The sequence below is a fragment of the Cimex lectularius genome, unplaced genomic scaffold (genome assembly GCF_000648675.2).
Source record: "Cimex lectularius strain Harlan isolate CLEC.00 unplaced genomic scaffold, Clec_2.1 scaffold62, whole genome shotgun sequence".
NCBI classification, from domain to species: domain Eukaryota; kingdom Metazoa; phylum Arthropoda; class Insecta; order Hemiptera; family Cimicidae; genus Cimex; species Cimex lectularius.
In genome coordinates, this window is record NW_019392785.1 from 366,677 (window position 1) to 386,720 (window position 20,044).

Here is a 20,044-nt window from a genome sequence, read left to right on the forward strand (position 1 = left end):
TTCGCCGAGTTGGCGATCTGTCTCGTGTTAACAGCTGTCGGATGATGTTTTTAACCTTCCATTCACACGCAGACTCTCCTGATTTACTTATCCAAAACTGTCCAGTTTTTGAATAGAGCATCGAATTTGGTTGTACGCCCCTGAAAAAAACAAAACAAAAAAAACCTATTCTTCGAGATGGTGTTAGCCGATTTAGGGCGGAAGATAACTTCCGCTCTCCGATCCTTGAGCAATGCAACCATTATTAATGAAGAGGTGAGTAAATAAAGTAGATTTTCAACTCGGCCTTTCAATCAACCCTGTCAAATTTTAGAATCGTTTTCCAAACATTTTCGTTATTGACATTGTCAAATGTTAGTTAACTGCTAAAAGCATATTCCTGCAAGTCTCATTTAGTTGTATGAACGGCCAATATTGAGACCATTGCAATAATATGCTCATCAAATTTGTAAACATTTTGTCATCGCTTTCTCATCAGATGTATTGACCACAGCATATATAAACTGTTCAAAAATAAATAGGGATATTGCTACTTTTGTAGGATTTACTTTCATAGCATTTTTATTTTTACTAGGAATTACATTAAAATTTATTACAAATTATTGATTTTTACTGAAGGAAATTGTAATTAAGGGATTGAAAAATAACAAAATAAAATGTTTTAATTCCATAATTTTGTTTATTGACAATAATTTTTTTAAACAATTAATATAGTGTATAATGGCTTCTGTCAGCTAAGAACCTCTGTGCACCTGTTAGGCATACTGTTAATTAAGTTGTTACTAATTACATAAGGAATTTCATTCCTCAATGTCGCAATGCTGCACTCAGTTATTGCAGTTCAACTGGCTGCTGATGATGATCGAAAAGCCTTCTCTGCAATACATCCCACATGTGCCCAATGGGATTGGGGTCTGGAGACAATGGTGGAAAGGGCAGATGGGATTTTCTAAACATTGATGAACCACTCGACCTTTATGAGGTCTGGCATTATCATCCAGAAATCGAAAATCCCAGTTTGTGGGATGTATTCCTCCATAATTTCTTAGTCATAACGGACTGCGATGAGGTTGCCTTTAACAATATGAGTCCGGTTCGTCCTCCAGGGTAAATCTCAACCCAGACCATTACGCTACCTCCTCCAAACTGCACTGAAGTGAGCACGAATTGGGGCGTTGTACGCCTACCCTGTTCTTGGTAGATTTTTTGGCACCTGCCAGAACAGACAGAAACGCGGCTCATCAGTAAATAAATAGCATAACAGCATTTCAATTGGTGTTCTTTTCTAGGTGCTTGATGCACCATATTCTGCTGAGTTTCTGGTGGCGGGCTGTTGTTACAGGACGTTTTGAAGGGGCATACGATATGAGGCCAACTTTTCACAATTGTGTGTGTTGATTGGCTTTGCCAAAACATCTTGTACTTAATTTTGAAATTGACGGGCACGATGGATAAGGTTCTGTCTTGCAGCGATGGCAATATTTCTGTCCTCCCTTAGTATCATAATGCACTGAGAGCCACTACCAGGCCTCCTATTGGCACTTCCAGTCTCTTGGAATTGGGCTAAAGCTCTGGGAAATGCCAACTGCCTCTGCGATATCCACTTGCCTTGACGACTCATTCTCACAATAATATTGTGTACATACCTAATTCTTGTCCAAGATGATATCTGTCCATGGTTAAATGGATCAAAATGGAGAAAAATCAACAAACGGTGTTTGTTTGTAAAAAGTCATGCATCATGTTTACTCTTCTTAAGCAAATCCATTATTAAAATGAGGATGTAACATTTGTTCATTTTTGGTTTATATTTTCTATTTTGTTTTATCCAACTAACAAGAATATAATTAATGGAGGTTGTGAGATGCTGTCGGTGTGACATAAGTTTTAGAAAAACATTTTCTTTATTGTGCCAACGTTTCGATCTTTATTGAGATCATCTTCAGGGTCTGGGATTTTACAAATACCTGAAGGATGTGAAAAAAAAAGAAAAATGTATACAATGCTAGAAAATTTTAGATTAAAAAAAAAGTGTGGTGTTAAGTGACTGTTAGTCAATATTATTCGGAGATCATGAGATGCGGTCAGTTTTTCTAAAGCCTACATCACACCAGACCACATCTCACGATCTCTGAATAATCATTGATTAATGGTCACTAACCACCACATATTTTTTTTAATCTAAAATTTTCTAGCATTGTATAAATTCATTTTTTTTCACATCCTACATGTATTTGTAAAATCTAAACAATGTTTATAAATCCCAGGCCCTGAGATGATCTCAATAAAGATCGAAATGTTGGCATGCTAAAGAAAATGTTTTTCTAAAACCTATGTCTCATAGACCACATCTTACGATCTCCAAATAATCATTGACTAACGGTCACTAAACACCACACATTTCTAACAAGAATATATCAGTTAATTTAAAATTAATAGAATAAGAATAAATTACAAAGATCCCTATTCATTTTTGAGCAGTTTATTATTATTGATTCTTCCACTTTTGGCAACATGATGATATAATAACCATCTGTAAACAGCTTCATCACCGCAAAGACCACAGTAGGAAAATTTCACAAGTTTTGAAAGTGATTTTTAATTTAACATTTTAACAGTGATGCAATAATATGTTAACTATTTTAATTTGGTGAGTGCAACCCAGTGATATAAAAGTTTGTGAACACACGCAGTACTAAGTCACTTATTGGGTCTGTCTGGATTTCCACACAGAAGGCGGTGCAATGCCATAGTTAAGTAGTTCAACAAGCCCGCGACTGAAGCCAGACCCAATAAGTCCAGTTCCATTGCCAGTTCAGCATCAGTGCACTGTTAAATTTTTAATTTAATATTTTATTGTTGTATTGTTAAACATAAAATTGTTTACCAACTTTGTAAATTGATGAATAATTTTAAAATTGAATATGATCTGCATACATTTTTAATTTTAGGTCTTGAATTCTATGCTGAAAGAGGTGTGTGCAGCACTTATAGAAGCAGATGTGAACATAAGACTTGTCAAAACATTGAGAGAAAATGTTAGAGCTGTCATCGACTTTGAGGAGATGGCCGGTGGGCTTAATAAACGACGGATGATTCAGACTGCTGTTTACAGGGAATTAATCAAGGTATTTATTTTTATTATTTTACCGTAGGATTGGAAACAAATTAAAGTCTCATTTGTTTAAAGTTGGTGGATCCCGGTGTGAAAGCGTTTCAGCCGACAAAAGGCAGAGCCAATGTCATCATGTTTGTCGGTCTCCAGGGTTCCGGTAAAACAACAACGTGTACAAAGCTTGCTTACCATTATTTAAAAAAGAATTGGAAAGCCTGCTTGGTCTGTGCTGATACTTTCCGTGCTGGTGCTTATGACCAGTTGAAGCAAAATGCAACAAAAGCCAGGATACCATTTTATGGTAGCTATACCGAAGTCGATCCCGTGGTCATAGCGAACGATGGTGTTAATCTTTTCAAAAAAGACGGATTTGAAATCATTATTGTTGACACCTCTGGTAGGCATAAACAGGAAGAATCTCTTTTCGAGGAAATGTTACAAGTTTCAAATGCAATTGTAAGGATTATATCAATTTTTTTTCTGTATACACTTTTATTATTTTTTCATATTTTTCTAGAGTCCGGATAACATTATTTTTGTTATGGATGCAACCATTGGTCAGGCTTGTGAAGCGCAAGCAAAGGCTTTCAAAGAAAAAGTAGACGTAGGTGCTGTCATTATTACAAAGTTAGATGGCCATGCAAAAGGTGGTGGTGCGCTTTCAGCGTAAGTGTATTTTTTAATGTTTTTACTATGTATTCATATAATTGTAACGTATAATTCAATTATTACTTTTTGTTTTTGTTAGTGTTGCTGCAACAAAGTCACCAATTATTTTCATTGGTACTGGGGAACATATAGATGACTTAGAGCCTTTTAAGACGAAGCCCTTTGTCTCTAAACTCCTTGGCATGGGTGATATTGAAGGATTACTCGACAGAGTGAATGAGCTCAAGCTGGACGATAACGAGGAACTCATTGAGAAAATTAAACATGGCCAATTCACTCTAAGAGACATGTATGAACAGTTCCAGAACATAATGAAAATGGGGCCTTTTTCGCAAATCATGGTATATTATTATTATTATTATTGGTATTATTTTGAAAATGCTAGGGCGATTATTAAATTTCATGTTTTAGGGGATGATCCCTGGTTTTAGTCAAGACTTTTTATCTAAAGGATCGGAACAAGAGTCAATGGCAAGACTGAAAAAGCTCATGACGATCATGGACAGTATGAACGATGGAGGTATGTTAATTTTTTTTTTTAAACAAGTTTTGCAATTTCCCTTCATACTTGTTTGTCATATTAAGTACAGTGAAACTTCTATTAACCAACAACCCTGCTATACACAGCACAAGTTTCAATACCTCTCATAACAGACATATTTCCATAGGCCTTTCAATAAAGATACAATTTCTGTACGTTTTAAACCCTATACAATGAGTTACGGAAAAAAAAGTTTTACCATTAAATAAAATAGGGGATCTCTTAAAAATGAAGTCTATTCTGTTTGACCCATTTTTTTTTTTTTTTAATAATTTGTAGCAGAAAAATCAAATTTTTAGCATTTAAATGTGATAATAACCGTGAAAAGTGTTGAAAGAAAACAGTCAGCATCAGCGAGCGAAGAGGCGTCAACAAAGAAGGTTGTTCATGCTGATGAGAAACCCAGCCGCTTGTAGATGCCCATTTTTTATCGTACAATGGATCCCCCAATAAACTGACATCTTTGTATATATACATATAACTTTGTATAGCTACAGCCCATCTGATAGAAATTATATATATAATTTTCTACCTGTTGGACTGTAGCTTCGAGTACTATCTCTCCATTTATTTAAACAAAAAATTCTGGCAAAAATATTGTCTTATTTTATGTATGTTCTTATAGAAATATTTTATATATTTTTATGGTACATACATAGTTAAAAATCAGGTTCCTCTTCTTTCTCTTGATCTGTTTGATGTTAAATTTGTTTTAGACGTTTTTGAATTGTACCCATTTCAATAAGATATTCCAATAATGACTTCTCAAAAATTGGAATAATTTTAGAGAAAAAATCAATAAATTTAAATTCAAACATAAATTTATATTTAGGAGTCTCTACAGGTGCTAAAACAAAATTTCATATTAAATTCACACAAAAAAATTATGACAGTTTACTTGAAAAATATTTGTTTTTTAGAAATTTTTTGGTCATTGATAAACTCTTATAGCTTTTAGAATATTTTTATTACAATCTACATAAAAAATACTGTAAAATGTTACTTTCACTGGTGAAATAAAAATATTAAAAAACGGAACATTTCAATTTTCAAAAATATTTTTGGCAAAAACAGGGCCTATTTACATGAAGTGGCGGATACATTTCTGAAATTTTGGAGTGTAAAATCACCAAATAAGGTTTAGTCCAAATCCATGACCCATCAATCTGGTGTCTCCTTGTAAGTTTAAAAAACAAACCAAGAACAATTTATTTATTAAGTTTTAAAATGGAAACATGTTATTTATTTTTTAGAAAAATATATAAATAATAAAGTGTTACTTAATATGTATATTTTGTACAATACAACTTAAAATTTTTCTTAATTAAAAAAAAAAAAAAAAAAAAAAAATCTAAACCCCTCCTGAAGAGGCACCCTTCAATAAGAGGTAAATCACCTCTTCTTGCCTGTCCTTAAAGAGGGGTTGAAGTATGAGGAAAGTGGAAAACCTTTTTTGACGTAAGGGAGTATCAGTAAGCCACTCAGGTAGGAGAGTGTTCTCAAGGGATATAAATTGATATATGCCTGCCAGCAAGACTGTTATTAGCATTAAATGTGATAAGGCTGGGTTACAAGAGATCTGTCTCAGCAGCCGTCTATCTAAATTTGTACATCAGAGAGTCCAGAATGTTTTCAGTTCTTATGTTAACTCATATTTAGTGTGAGTTTCTTCGCAGTATCATACAGCACTGAAGGAAGAGACAGGCAGGCTGTGTCTCATCATGTATCTTATGACAGATGTAGCTATCATACAGATGTGAACTAATTTTGTTGTCCTTCAATTTTTTTTATAAGGCTGAGTGTTGTGTATATTACAATTATTGTACATCGCTTATGACCTAAAGATGTGATCTCATTACCCTACCATTGAGGTTGAGACCCTGGTCCCTAGGGGGTCCCTCTGATTCATTTAGTAGGTGAAGGGCCACACTTGGGATTGGTTCTCCAAACGCATTGGGCAGTTTGACCCTGGAATGTGGGGGTGAACATTTCCATAGATATATTATTATGCTTTGTAAACGATGTTTACTTACATCCTCCTGATACACCTGTAACAAAGGCAGTAGAAACCACAAAAATATGCAGAAAAATTATTTGCATCTGGTTGATGGGCCATCAGCCTCTAGCGGCAAAATTTTGTATTTTTGTTTAATTGTTTTTTATTAGGTCTGTTTATCAGTAATTGTTGATCTATTTATTTAAGGTTAGTTATTTATCAGTTTTTTTACTCATCGCACAATTGCTGAATCCCCCAAATAAAAAAATTATTTAGGGGTTGTATTATTGTAACAAAGTGTAATTAAGACAACATTTGTATCAATTATTTGCCATAGATGTCAAAGATGTAATTGTAAATTTTCAGAACTGGACGGTAGAGATGGAGCAAAATTGTTCAGCAAGCAGCAAGGAAGGGTCACAAGGGTTGCACAAGGCGCAGGAGTTACTGAAAAAGAAGTGAAGGATTTAATAGCTCAATACACTAAGTTTTCTGCAGTCGTTAAAAAAATGGGCGGGATCAAAGGACTTTTCAAAAACGGTGACCTGGCCAAGAATGTCAACCAAGTGCAAATGACAAAGCTGAATCAACAAATGGCAAAGATGATGGACCCACGAGTCTTGCAACAAATGGGTAAGTTCACATTTTGCATGATTTGGCGTTTGGATGTCGTTAACGTTTTGATTTTGACCAGGTGGCATGCCCGGTTTACAAAACATGATGAGGCAGTTGCAACAAGGTGCAAGCGGAGCGGCAGGTGGGCTAGGCAATTTCTTTGGCGGTAAATAGTATAAGTGAAATCAGCCCAAACATCATTGGGATGTGTTCCATTCAAACACCAGAGGCAATACAACCAAACAAAAAATCCCTAAAATTTACTACTTTTGTTGATTTGTTTAAAAGTAATAACTCTTCAGTTGAAAGTAGGAGTGTGTTAAAATACTTGTCAAAAAAGTGAAATAAAAAGGGGTTGGAAATTTTTATTTTTATATTATAATTGGGTGGATGTTTCCATTTTGAAAACAAAATCTTGGCTCATTATGTATTTGAGAATTTTTTTAAACAAGTTTTTTCTTGAAAGTATGTTAAAATTTTTATGTCATCCAAATTTAAAAGAAAAAAAATCTATAAAAACATGAAAATAGTAACCAGAAACAGTTGTTTCATTTTTTAAAATTTTATTATTATTATTATTATTATTGTTTAATTCACTCAATAATTCCTGTAATATTTCAACAAGAAACCATTTGTATATATATACATGTATATGGATCTGGATGACGAATTAAAAATAAAATGTAAACAATTCTGATTCCTTTAATATCTCAGCTTGCAATATGACTTTTGTACATAATATAATAAAAAAAAATTATGTAAATACATTACATGTTGTTAAATTGTGGTTATTTGCAAAATATTTGTTCCGTCCTCCACTGTTTTAGCAATGTGCGAACAAAGCACATTATGGGACTTTCCAGCGAATGATTTTTCTGAGCAATTATTAACTTAATAATGCCCCAAGTGTGGCTAATCGGTGTTCTTGCCTCAAAATCAAAGGAATTAGTTTGGGAAGAAAAATTGTTAAAATATAAGAACAGAGTGATGATTTTATATTGTTTCAATACCAAAAAATGTATATGACAAGATGCTAAGCTTGTGTTTTAAAAATAAAACAAATAAGACATATACCTTTGTTTCAAGCAAATAAATAACAATAATGGGATGTAAAAAAAGTTAACGATACGTGCCTTAAGGGCGAGTTTTGGTTTTTTAGAAAATAACTGGTTTTTACACGTGTGCCCAGTGGCAGCACTCCTTCACCCTTAAATCGTTTCAATTTTCACTCAATGAGAAGGTCTTGGGGCCACTGTCTCTTCAATTGTCTTCGAGGATTTTCAAGTAGGGCTGGAAGTGATAAATGTCATATCAAAAGATTATTGTGGGTCTTCAATGATTGATGAATTTTTTTTATAGCGGGTTTAGATGAGTTCATGTACAAACGGGATGAGTAGGTCATTAGGAATAGTGCAATTTGGAACATGAAAAGGAGCATTTATAATTTGACAGAGAATTTTAGTTTGGATTGATTGGAGACATTGGGAATTGGAATCCTTGGTTCAGCCCCACACTGTACCCCCACAGGTCTTGTAAATTAAAAGTTTGTTTTCAATTCAATTCATTAATCTTTTATTAAGGTTTTGGTTGAGATAAAAAAGTCAGTGTCACAGGTGGGATTCGAACCCACGAGCTTCGGCTAAATATGCTGCTGCTCTACCACTTGAGCTATCGTGACTTTGATCCACTCGGAATCCAACTTCCCATCTCAACCTCACCTTTTTGAATTTTCCCTCCTTTTTTTCTGTTTTGTCCTTTTGTTTTCATGTCTAATTTTGATTGTGGGTCAAGTAGTCTTTTTAATGATTTATAACATCAGTTTTTTGCCGTCTTTTCAGTCTTGTGTGGAGATTTCAATTCAGTCGTTTATCCGTGAAAAGTCTAAGATAACGCACATGGTCAGTGGTAGGCAATGGGATTCCATTTATACTCATTGCAAATTTTATTTATGTAAGGTAAAATTTTATAATTTTAGTTAGGTTTATCTTCAGTCTCCACTTTGTGAAGAATAAGAATAAATTACAAATATCCCTTGAGCAGTTTATATTTGAATAAATAATAATTTTTGAAATTATAAAAAGAGAGGGAAAAAGGGAAGTTGTGGCGGAAGGAGCGCTAGTGTCGCTGTCCTGGAGCCGGGAAGGTTCGCTCGTTCAGCATTCAGCACTTCAGTAATCCGATGAGTGCCGCCCAGTGACGAGTTCGTTTCTCCTCGTGACGACGTTTCTGTGTTGTTTATCTGCGTTGATTACAGTTCTGTGACAGTGCGTTTTGAATTCAGAAGACGCCCGGAGAGATATCGAAGGCTGGAGTCAAAAGGTAAGCGATCACATTTTATATTGAACTGGACGGAGGTGATTCACCCTCGTCTCCTAGTCGTCGCCTCTCGCAATTGACTAACTTTCTAGACAGTTTGGCCGAACGTGGCCCTGTTTCCTATTTTATACGGAGCGAAACTTGTGGAATTAGGAAGTCCGCGTTTTTTTTTCGATTTTAAGGATCCGAGGTTGGCCCTCTGGACGGCCCCTGGAATCTCAAGGCTACCTCGTGGATATCGTTATCCTGTCTCCTCTTCGACCTTTCCCACCCTTATCTAGTTCGAGATAGTTTTAGACATTTTAAGACTTTTTATTATCATTAAAGATACATTTTTTCAATAAAGACTATTTGCAATGCATCGCAGTTTTGGTTTAAAAAAGTGCATAACCCGCCAAGACAAAATTTGTCGTTTGAGCGGCTTCAAAATCCGGCTGTCCGTTTGAAACGAATCAAAATTTTCCCACCGTGATAACTTAAAAGAAAATTAATCGTGAAAGCCATAATTTTCAAAAGCGAGGGGTCCAAAATGTCCAACAGCCCGTTGATATGAAAATTTAAATTTTTTTAGCATGTTTTATGTTGGCAGTCCTGTAAACCAAGGACCGTTACAAAAAATAACAATGGAGGAATGCCTGTTTAAAAAAATCAATTTAAAGTGGAAATTGCAGGTTTTTATCATTTATACGGGCGCAAAGCAAATAAACTTGGCGTTACAAAAGAAATAAAAAACTCCCCAATGGCAGTAATTTGATTAGTAAACTGAAAAGAAAACACCAATTTAACAAATGATGGCAAATTTAAAATTGATAAAAAACGACTTCCAGAATTAAGCTACAATAAAACAATCCTCACAGTAGAATTTGAAAAGCGTTTTTAAGTAGGTAGGCTTGCCAATTTCTGACCACATCTAAAAATTTGGGTTATTAGCAGATCGTTTAATCGTAGGTGAATATTAAAACGAAGAAATTACAAAATTGAGCCAATTTATGTCTGCAATATCTACAAATGTTTAAGGTTGAAAAGCCAATAAATGTGGCGTTACAAACGAAATTAAAACTCACCAATGTTAGGAAATTTTTTATCAAAGTGAAAAGAAAACACCAATTTAACGAATGATGGCAAATTTCAAATTCATAAAAACCGACTTCCAGAACTAAGTTTATTATAAATCGCACAATAGAATTTCAAAAGTGTTTTTAAGTTGGTAGGCCTGCAAATCTTTGACCACTTCTAAAAAATTTCGTTATTAGCAGATCGTTTAATCGCCTGAGAATGTTAAAACGAAAAAAGTACAAAATTGAGCCAATTTTATGTCCGCAGGATTTACAAATGTATTAGAAAACCAAAAAAAGTTTATCCCCAAAAGTTTATTTACAAATAAAGTTGAAAACAAATAGCGTTACAGAGGAAATTAAAACTTGCCATGTTAGTAAATTGGTCAGTAAAGTGAAAAGAAAACACCAATTTAACGAATGATGGCAAATTTCAAATTCATAAAAACGACATCCAGTACTAAGTGTATAATAAATCGCACAATAGTGAAGTGTTTATAAGTTGGTAGGCCTGCAAATTTTTGACCACTTTCAAAAATTTTGGTTATTAGCAGATGGTTTAATCGCCTGAGAATATTAAATCGAAGAAATTATAAATAAAAGTTTATTTACAAGTACGGTTGAAAAGCACATATATTTTTATTATAATATACTTTAATTTATTTTACCTTTTATATAAAAATGAGATATATGATATGTACAATTGTCGAAAAATTCATAGGCATATCAAATTACAACAGTGCTAAAAAAATAAATACAGGAACATTTTTTTTCTTCATTAAATAAACATTTTTATTTTCCTGAAAAGAAACCCAAGAAATATAAAGTCAACAACCGAAAAAGAAGAGTAAAAAATATATAAATAAATAAATGTTTTACAGTAAATAAATATAGCATAACACAATATTATTCATAACTTGCTAAAAATTCATCTTCACTTTAAAAGGCTGTGTGGCTAGAAGTTGATAAATTACTTAACTTGCTTTTATCTAACATGAGGACGACCAGGTCGGTGGGTCACGGATTTGGAGCAAACTTTTTTTGGTGATTCTACAATCCAAAATATCGAACACCTCTTGCGAACCAGGGCCTAGGTTTCGCAAAAAAATTTTTTTGAAAATTGAAATTTTCCGTTTTTAATATTTTATTTTGCCGTTCTTCTTACTTAAATCAACTATGCGAATATATCATTTTGCAGCATTTTTTATGTAGATCCTAATAAAAATATTCTAAGACCTATAAAAGTTTATTAATAACCAAAAAAAATCTAGAAACCAAATATCTTTCAAGTAAACTTGGTCATAACATTTTTTTTCGTGAAATTAATATTAAATTAAGTTTTGGAAATTCTAGCAACCACTGAATATACATTTTTGTTCGAATTCAAATTTACTGATTTTTTGACCCCTAAAAATTTTTCTATTTTTAAGAAGTCGTTCTCGGAATAACTTTTTGATATGGCTAAATTTTAAAATCAAAGAGATCACGCGAAACCAAAGGAACGTTGCTTTTTAACGATATGTACCATTAAAATATATAAAATATTTTTATAAGAAAATACACAAAATAGCAAAATTATTGGGTTGTCCGGAAAATAATGCAGGATTTTAAGTTTTCATTAAAAAAAATCTATATAAAATATTCTGTTTACGTTTACAGGANGGAAATTATTTTGATTAAAGAACATTGCTTTAAAGTAACTAGTTTCTTTTTTTTTGTTTAATACCAAAATCCTGCATTATTTTCCGGACAACCCAATATTTGCCAGAAATTAATCTCGTTTCTTTAAATGGAAATAATAGTACGATTTTAATGTTTGATAGAAACGAATTATTAACGATGAAAATCGGTCCACTAAGTTTTGAGAAAAACGGTGTTAGAGCTTGCACTGAAAATGTCAGCCAGGACAAAAGATATCGAAATTATCAGTCAAAAAATTAATTTACTCTGATCTAAGGCTTTTATAACGCTAAAATCACTACAATGATTTATAATTATAGTCGCAATTAAATGACCATAAATAATAAAAGTATTTAGGGATGAAAAAAATATTATTTTTGGTTAAGATAAAAACAAAAATGTTCTATAACAACAGAATGTTTTAATTTGGTAGGATTTAAAAAGATAAATAATCAAAATACCGTTTTTTCATATTTCAACAAACATTCTGTTAGCAAAGAAGGTCAAAAAAATCGACAAAACTTGGATTTGACCTCATTGTCTTGATTCTAGCGTTATAAGAGCCTTAGATACCGACTTTCACGGAAATTAGTGTACTGACTGATAATTTCGATGACTTTTCTGAATGACTGACATTCCGTGTGCAAGTTCTAACATCATTTCCCTTAAAAAACTAGTACACCAAATTTCATAATTCGTTTTAAAGAAATTGTCAAGTGCATTTTATAACTGTATCAAATATTAAAATCGGACGATTATTTCCATTTAAACAAAGAAATGTAATTTTTGATAAGTAATTTTGCTAATTTGTGTATTTTCTTATAGAAATAGTTTATATATTTTTATGGCACATATGTAGTTAAAAAGCTAAGCTCCTCTTCTTTCAAATAGTCTGTTCGAAGTTACAGTCCTTTTAGCCGTTTTTGAATTATAGCCATTTCTATCAGATATTCCGAAAACAACTTCTTAAAATTTGAGTATTTCAGTAAATTTGAATTCAAACAAAAATTTATATTTAGGGATCTATATTGGAGCTAAAATGAAATTTGATAATAGTTTTTTTTTTTAAGAATTTTTTTGTAAGATCTAGTTTACTTGAAAAATATATTTGGTTTTTAGAATTTTTTTGGTTATTGATAAACTTTGGTAGCTTTTACTATATTTTTATTGCAATCTACATAAAAAATGCTATAAAATAATATAATCACGTAAGGTTGATTTGAGTAAGAAGAACGACAAAATAAATATTCAAAAACGGAAAATTTTAATTTTTTTTGGCGAAACTAGGATCTATTCGCACAAGAAGTGAAGGATATGTGTTCGATATTTGGAGTGCAAAATTACAAAAAAAAGTTGTTCTAAATCCGAGGCACACCTTACTGGTCGTTGTAAGTCTTTTAATTTGTCAGGCACCATCCAATAAATTGTTCTAATTTATGCGACTTTCAGTCTGTTACAAATGGTGACAAGCTTTTTATGAGATATAGTTTCATGATCATGTAAGGTAGTAACGGTTTTAAATTTATAAAAGTCATTAATAACACATGTGATACACTTTAGAATATGAATACAGGGGGGGAGTTAAAATGTTTAAATCAATGAAAACCTGCCTGCAGTGTCTCTACATTTCAGTTTTGAAATAATCCTGATTGCTTTGGGTGTCAAAAACTTTTTCTTCTTGGGATCATTCTACCGTTGATTAACATTTTTATTGAAAACAAAGAGAAATCTGCGTGTGGGACCATCATTTATAAAAAGTGAAAAAGGGTACAAGAATTAAGTACATAGTAATACGAAGAGGATAATAAGTCAGTTTCAGTTCGTAAAACAAAAGCGTCTTCATTGTATAAATTATGGAATATTTACTTTCTCATGGATTCAAAACCCATAATTCATGCGTGCTTATTAAGCTCGGTACTAGGGTGGCCGAGGCAACTCGTAAAATTTGCACTGCACTCAGTGACGAAACGATTAGTGAGGATTTAAAAGGTTTTAGGTCCTAACGCATGCGGTTGGTAGATCCAAACCCATTCAGCCTCTCATTCATTCTTAAATACATACATTTCTATTTATTTACATTCAGAGTGGTGGAGTTCTGGATATTCATCCATCAGCTATTGCACCTAACCTAATTGAGGGTCGATGGTACTCACTTTTCCGACATCAGCTCTGTCACACTGCACAGCCATGTTAAAAAATACATTCTCTCTCAACACACGCTAGGGACATAAAATTATCATTACTATACAAAAATAACCATATTTCTTCCTCTGTATCGAAACAGGGACCCAACGGCTCAAGCTCAATTCTCATATGGCATTCCTATGCGCTGTCTATATGGAGCCAAGGAATTGCCACCGAATTGTTATCATTACAAATCGAGGTGATTAATTTCGTGACTCCTATATGATCTTTTGGCAGGAAAAATACTTTGTAGACTTGAGAAAAGATGTACGTTACATTGTAGCTTATACCCCTTTGCAAGTTCTAGAGGTAAATTTTCATTTTATTTATTTCTTTTCATCCTTAACTCTTTTATGCTTTACCGTGAAAAAAATCTCTGCATTCTTTATGATGAAGCGGGGAAAAAGGCGTGTTCAACGAGATAAAAAGATTGACACCCTCCGTTATTTCTTCCTTGCATTTAGTGTAATTTAAAAATTTGTCACTAACTGCGGTCACAGTTTGAAACGCGGCCCTGTTATTTTCCACCGCGTCATTCCCCCTGACTGTTGACACAGTACTGTCTGTGATGCAGTGTCAAAAAATAGCGGTCCCTAACCGACATTTTTTATAGGACATTAAACCAAAAATAGCATTTAGCTGTAATTTACGTTATATTTATTGTACACTTTTGCTTGAATCCTTTCTCTCCGAAAATTATTTTAAAAATACCAATTTATATAAGGTTTATGTTTAGAAATTTAACCACCCAATTAAATAAAAGAGTGCCGGCACTGTTGGTTTTTCTCCCCATTGCCACCTGGTGCAGGTCTGTCGGATTTGTATATAACGATACTATCTGCCTTATATACATTTTGTACAAATGACAATAAATAAAATAAATTACCTCTTTCAATTAATTTTTCTTTTTATGTACGGCTTTGGTTGAGATGAAAAAGTTAGTGTCACGAGGGGGATTCGAACCCACGACCTTCGGCTCAATATGCCGCTGCTCAAACCACTAGAGCTATCATGATAAGCGATTAGGGCAGTGGCGTATTGAGCCGAATGTCGTGGGTTCGAATCCCGCTTGTGACATTAACTTTTCCATCTCAACCAAGACCTTACATAAAAAGAAAAATTAATTGAAAGAAGTAATCTGGTCAATTAGACCACTAAACATAAATAAAATAAATTACGTTAAAAAATTCGATAAATAAAAGTTTTAATACTCTCATTTTTGTACAGAAATTTTTAAAATAAAATTAGTTGTATATTGTGATTTGCCTTGGCATTGTTAATCCCAAATCATCACAATGTAAATAATTTGAAAATATATTTTACAGATATCGTTTATGTATAATTATACTTATAGTTATGCTTATAAACAATATATTATATACAACAATATTTGTACTATTTAGTATCATCATCATACACTCGTAGGAGAGGGGTCTTCCTCACCCAATTAAGAATAGGTCATGCGATGTGTCATGCAGAGCAAGTTGCTTGTGTTCCATCTAGTTGAATTGTGCAATTTCTCGGCTCCACATAGAAAGCGTGTAGGAACGCCACCCGATTTGAGAATCGCAACGAGTATGTTTCCCCTGTTCCGATTTTTGGAGGGTTGGTGGTTGTTCTTTTGCGTATAATGCGTACTCAGCGTGTACTGAGAGTGAATGTATTTATTAGCGTGTAGTGTGGGAGAGCAGACGGTATATAGAATACTCCACTACCCTAATTGAATTAATGGTATTTAAATAGGAATGGAGTGCGAATGGGTTTGGATCTGGAGATTGATTGTGTTGGATGCTTAACTGATCCGGAGCCAAACCTCGGTGGTTGGATAAGACCAACACCCGAGATATTCTCGAGGCCTCCCTGAACTTTCATTGTCGACGTGGTACATGGCAGATACTTTTACTAGTTCCACATAGTTTGTTAATTTTTTTTAAAGGTAATTACTGTGGTTATGCAAATATAACTGTGTTTAATTACTGGATTTTATATTAATTTTTGTAGCTGGAATTGCAAATGTAAATATCCACTCTGAAAAATTTAGTCTTATTATTTACGAGTGATTTTACATACTTAAACTTATAAATTTATTATAAATTAACATGCAACTGTTAAAAAAATAATTTAAAGTTAATAAGGTAACAAAGGGACATTTCATCTGCACAAGATTAGAAAAAAGAATGACAATAGTTTTCCCTAGTTTCCGTTAATAAGCGGCAAAAATGGACAGAACGGGATGTAGCTCGATTATGTCACGTCAGCCAGTCGAGTGTGCAAAGATTAAAAAAAAAGTTCCACGGGATCTGAATATAAAACCGGTCTAAGAAAATATTAACAGCTATACAGCTGATACTAGCTATACAGCTGGAAAATTTATTTATAATAAATTTTTTATATTAATAAATTAATAAAAATAAACGGACATAAACAAAACTGAAGTAATAAACGAAAAATAATATACTTGATATTAACCTTTCATATTTAAGTTTTGTATTAAAAAATCAGATATAAGATTAATTTGAAAGAAAAGAAAACGCACTGTTCCTTCGTCAAGCTCTCTAGGAATTTATGCCCTTCATCAGGATTTTGAAATTATTATTAATAATCCACAGGATATCGCCTTACAATAACTACAGTAACTTTAGGTTTCAGTCAGAAGGAATTTTCGAGTTGATAATGAAATTAGATATGCACATCCGTTTTATGATAAACATTACAATAAATTAACTTAAAAAAAGTTAAAAAATATAAACTCATTAATGTTCTGCGGTTTTTTTAAATTTTTATTGATGTATGTCTGTTCTATGGTTTGAGTGCGTTTTATATTCAATCTTTCCCAACGTTTAGGTTCATAAATATGTATATAGTAATGATGGCACTCATACTCTGCCATGTACACACCACTGCCCAAGAGTATTCGATATTGCTTGTATTTGGGGATAATCCCCTTCATTCACGCAAATAAATACATTATATTATTGTTGTTTTACAAATATTGTAATTATTGCAGTCATACTTCTTTCATAATTATATTTTATTTCAACATTACAATTTGAATTACATTCGTGACAACATTACTTTGGATGTGGTTTGAGTGATTTTTTTTGTACGTGCTCTTCTAAAGCGTTTTTGTTCAGATTTATGGTCAGACTTTGATGTTATGGAGATCAGGGTCTGTTTAACAATGAATTACTATTACAATCTTGCAAAGCTGTATCGATCTTTTATTTGATCTTCTTCAGGGTTAGTTAAAATGTCATTATGTTGGTAATATACCTCCTCATTAGATGGTGCCATAATATGTAAAAACAGTTACATTTAACGTACTTCTGATTTAAAAACCCCATAATAAATATAATACATAAATAGGCAGGTAAATGTGTGAGACACCTTTTTTTAATCATAAAAAAAATGTTTCTTCCCACATGTACCTGCCTATTTATGTATTACATTTATTAAGGGCTTTTTAAAATCTTAAGTGGATTAAATGCAATTGTTTTTAAATATTATGACCACCATCTAATGAGGAGGTATTTTACCAATATAATGACATTGTAACTAGCCCTGAAGAAGGTCAAATAAAAGCTTGGCATGGTCAAAATAGTAATTTATTGTTAAAAGACCATATCTCTAATCAACATAACATTAACGTCTGATCATAAATATGAAAAAAACACGTCGGAAAAGCACATATAAAAAATCACCCAATCATGATGCCATGAGGGTAATTTGAATTGTAACATTAAATTAAAATATGATAATTATGAAAGGTATAATTGCGATAATTACTATATTTGTACAACGACAATGATATAATGTATTTATTTGCATGATTGTATGGGATTATCCACAATTACTTCGAGTAATATACAGTATTCTGGGGTAGTGTGAATGAATTGTGAATGCGTGTAATTTATTAACGTGAATGGGACCGCTTATCCCCCAATTAAACCGAGGAATATCGAGTACCCTAGGGTAAAGTGCAGCTAACCAGTCTATTTAGTTTTATTTGTTATATTTATTTATTAAAAAAAATAGATATACATATATAAAAAAAGTTGTTTTTTCTGACGTGAATACCATTAATGAGGCTCAAAGTTAATGAATCAACTTCTATTGCTTAATTGCTAAAATCCTATACTATAATGTTACACAAGGCGAATAAAAAATAAATAATAGTGACCATAATTAACTGTTATTATTTTACACTTTGAGCCCTGAAGATGATCTCAATAAAGATCGAAACGTTGGCACGATAAAGAAAATGTTTTTCTGAAACCTACATCACACCAGACCGCATCTCACNTTAAAAAGTATGGCTTTCTGTTTTTGTGCAGGTATTTCAAAGTTATTTATATCTGTATGTGTGGTGATTACTTTTTTGCTGAAATGCAGACAACACAAGGCCCTGAAGATGCTCTCAATAAAGATCGAAACGTTGGCACGATAAAGAAAATGTTTTTCTGAAACCTACATCACACCAGACCGCATCTCACGATTTCTGAATAGTTATTATTTTAGCTGGTTTCGGAACGGTACTTAAAAATACTTTTCAGGGCCTTGAGAGGTACACATTGGTGGGAAAAAATTAAGATACATACCAACTATAGAAATGCCGTAATACTTGTGAAATAAATACAAATAATAATCTTTTATCTCAACTTAAATCCTTAATTAAACAAATAATAATGTTTAAACGAGTCACGGCTCAAACAAATGGTTCCCTTGGGGAGGCTTTTGGCAAATAATTTCTGTGTGAATTAAACTCGTTCTTTTGTGATCAAATTTTCATTTTTAAAGTTGTCGGTTCCATAATTAGACTGTTTTGTTATATTAATATGTTGTTTTGGCTTGTTTAGAAGATATTGTCCTACAAGTTTCAATTTTTGTTTATTTATTATAACCTAATTAAATAAATTATTGGTTTAAAAATTCATAGTTGCATAATCACCCACCTTGTTGCACAAATAATATTTAAAATGCCTGATTTAGGATGTTAAGTAATTTTTTTTGTAGCTAACGATGTTTTAATTCTGTTCTAATAAATAAATAGAGTACGTTTTATGGTATTCATTGAAAAATGGCAAAAAGGAGGGAAAATTCAAAAGCTAAGGTTGAGATGGGAAGTTAGTGCCCGAGTGGATGGAGGCCACGATAGCTCAAGTGGTAGAGCAGCGGCGTATCTAGCCGAAGATCGTGGGTTCGAATCCCGTTCGTGCCATTGACTTTTTTTTATCTCAACTAAAAACCTTAATTAATTGTAATTATTCATATTACTCTCAGTAATGTTAATTTTAAATAAACTAGCCAAAGCTATTTTTTTTCGATATTGGTTCAATTCTGACTATTTAATATAAGCAATTTTCTCTATAAAATTCAACCTTGAATGGTAGTTGAGAACAGATAAATTAGAATTTGTTTTCTGTCTTATGTAATGTGGGAGTTGGTGTAGAGCCGGTCTGACATTGAGAGTATGATAGATGTGACATTGTTTTGTCTTTTTCTCTGTTGAAATCTCAATGCTTGGGTGTGTAATGTGTGCTGATTCTGTGGGCTTTCTCGCCTTACAGGACCGAGAGCCGACTCGTTTGCTCATTGTTTTCAATACAAGAGTTGACTGAATGTCTTCCTGTCAGACAAGCTAAACTATTTCGCCTACGCAGCTTTTATACATCCGGGAAAAACGTTCAAAAGAATATGGGAGAGAAAACGTCGACCACGTTTCGCCAGTAAAATAATAGGCAGTTCGTCGGGGTGGGGAAAAAATTGTACTCTAGTCAATTATGTAAATAGGAAATTTAAGATTGAATATGACCCAAATGTATTTTTTATATCAATGATTCCACAACTTTCTTCATCATACCAATTGTGCTAAT

The 20,044-nt window shown here is 32.8% G+C and overlaps 2 protein-coding genes across 2 annotated transcripts in view; both read left to right on the forward strand.

Annotated features, from left to right (window-relative positions):
- Nucleotides 1-7,304, forward strand: LOC106666392 (signal recognition particle 54 kDa protein). The gene is made up of 8 exons (XM_014393569.2): nt 1-255; nt 2,952-3,128; nt 3,191-3,571; nt 3,633-3,781; nt 3,864-4,125; nt 4,196-4,304; nt 6,688-6,954; nt 7,016-7,304. Exons 1-8 carry the CDS (start codon nt 178-180, stop codon nt 7,108-7,110), a joined length of 1,518 nt encoding a protein of 505 aa, XP_014249055.1. The 5' UTR covers nt 1-177; the 3' UTR covers nt 7,111-7,304.
- A 1,794-nt stretch (nt 7,305-9,098) lies between these two features.
- LOC106666348 overlaps nt 9,099-20,044 on the forward strand; it is a 461,223-nt gene continuing 450,277 nt past the window's right edge. The window contains exon 1 of the mRNA XM_014393475.2: nt 9,099-9,255. The gene's annotated coding sequence lies outside the window, so the exon portion shown is untranslated. The remainder of the gene's footprint in view (nt 9,256-20,044) is intronic.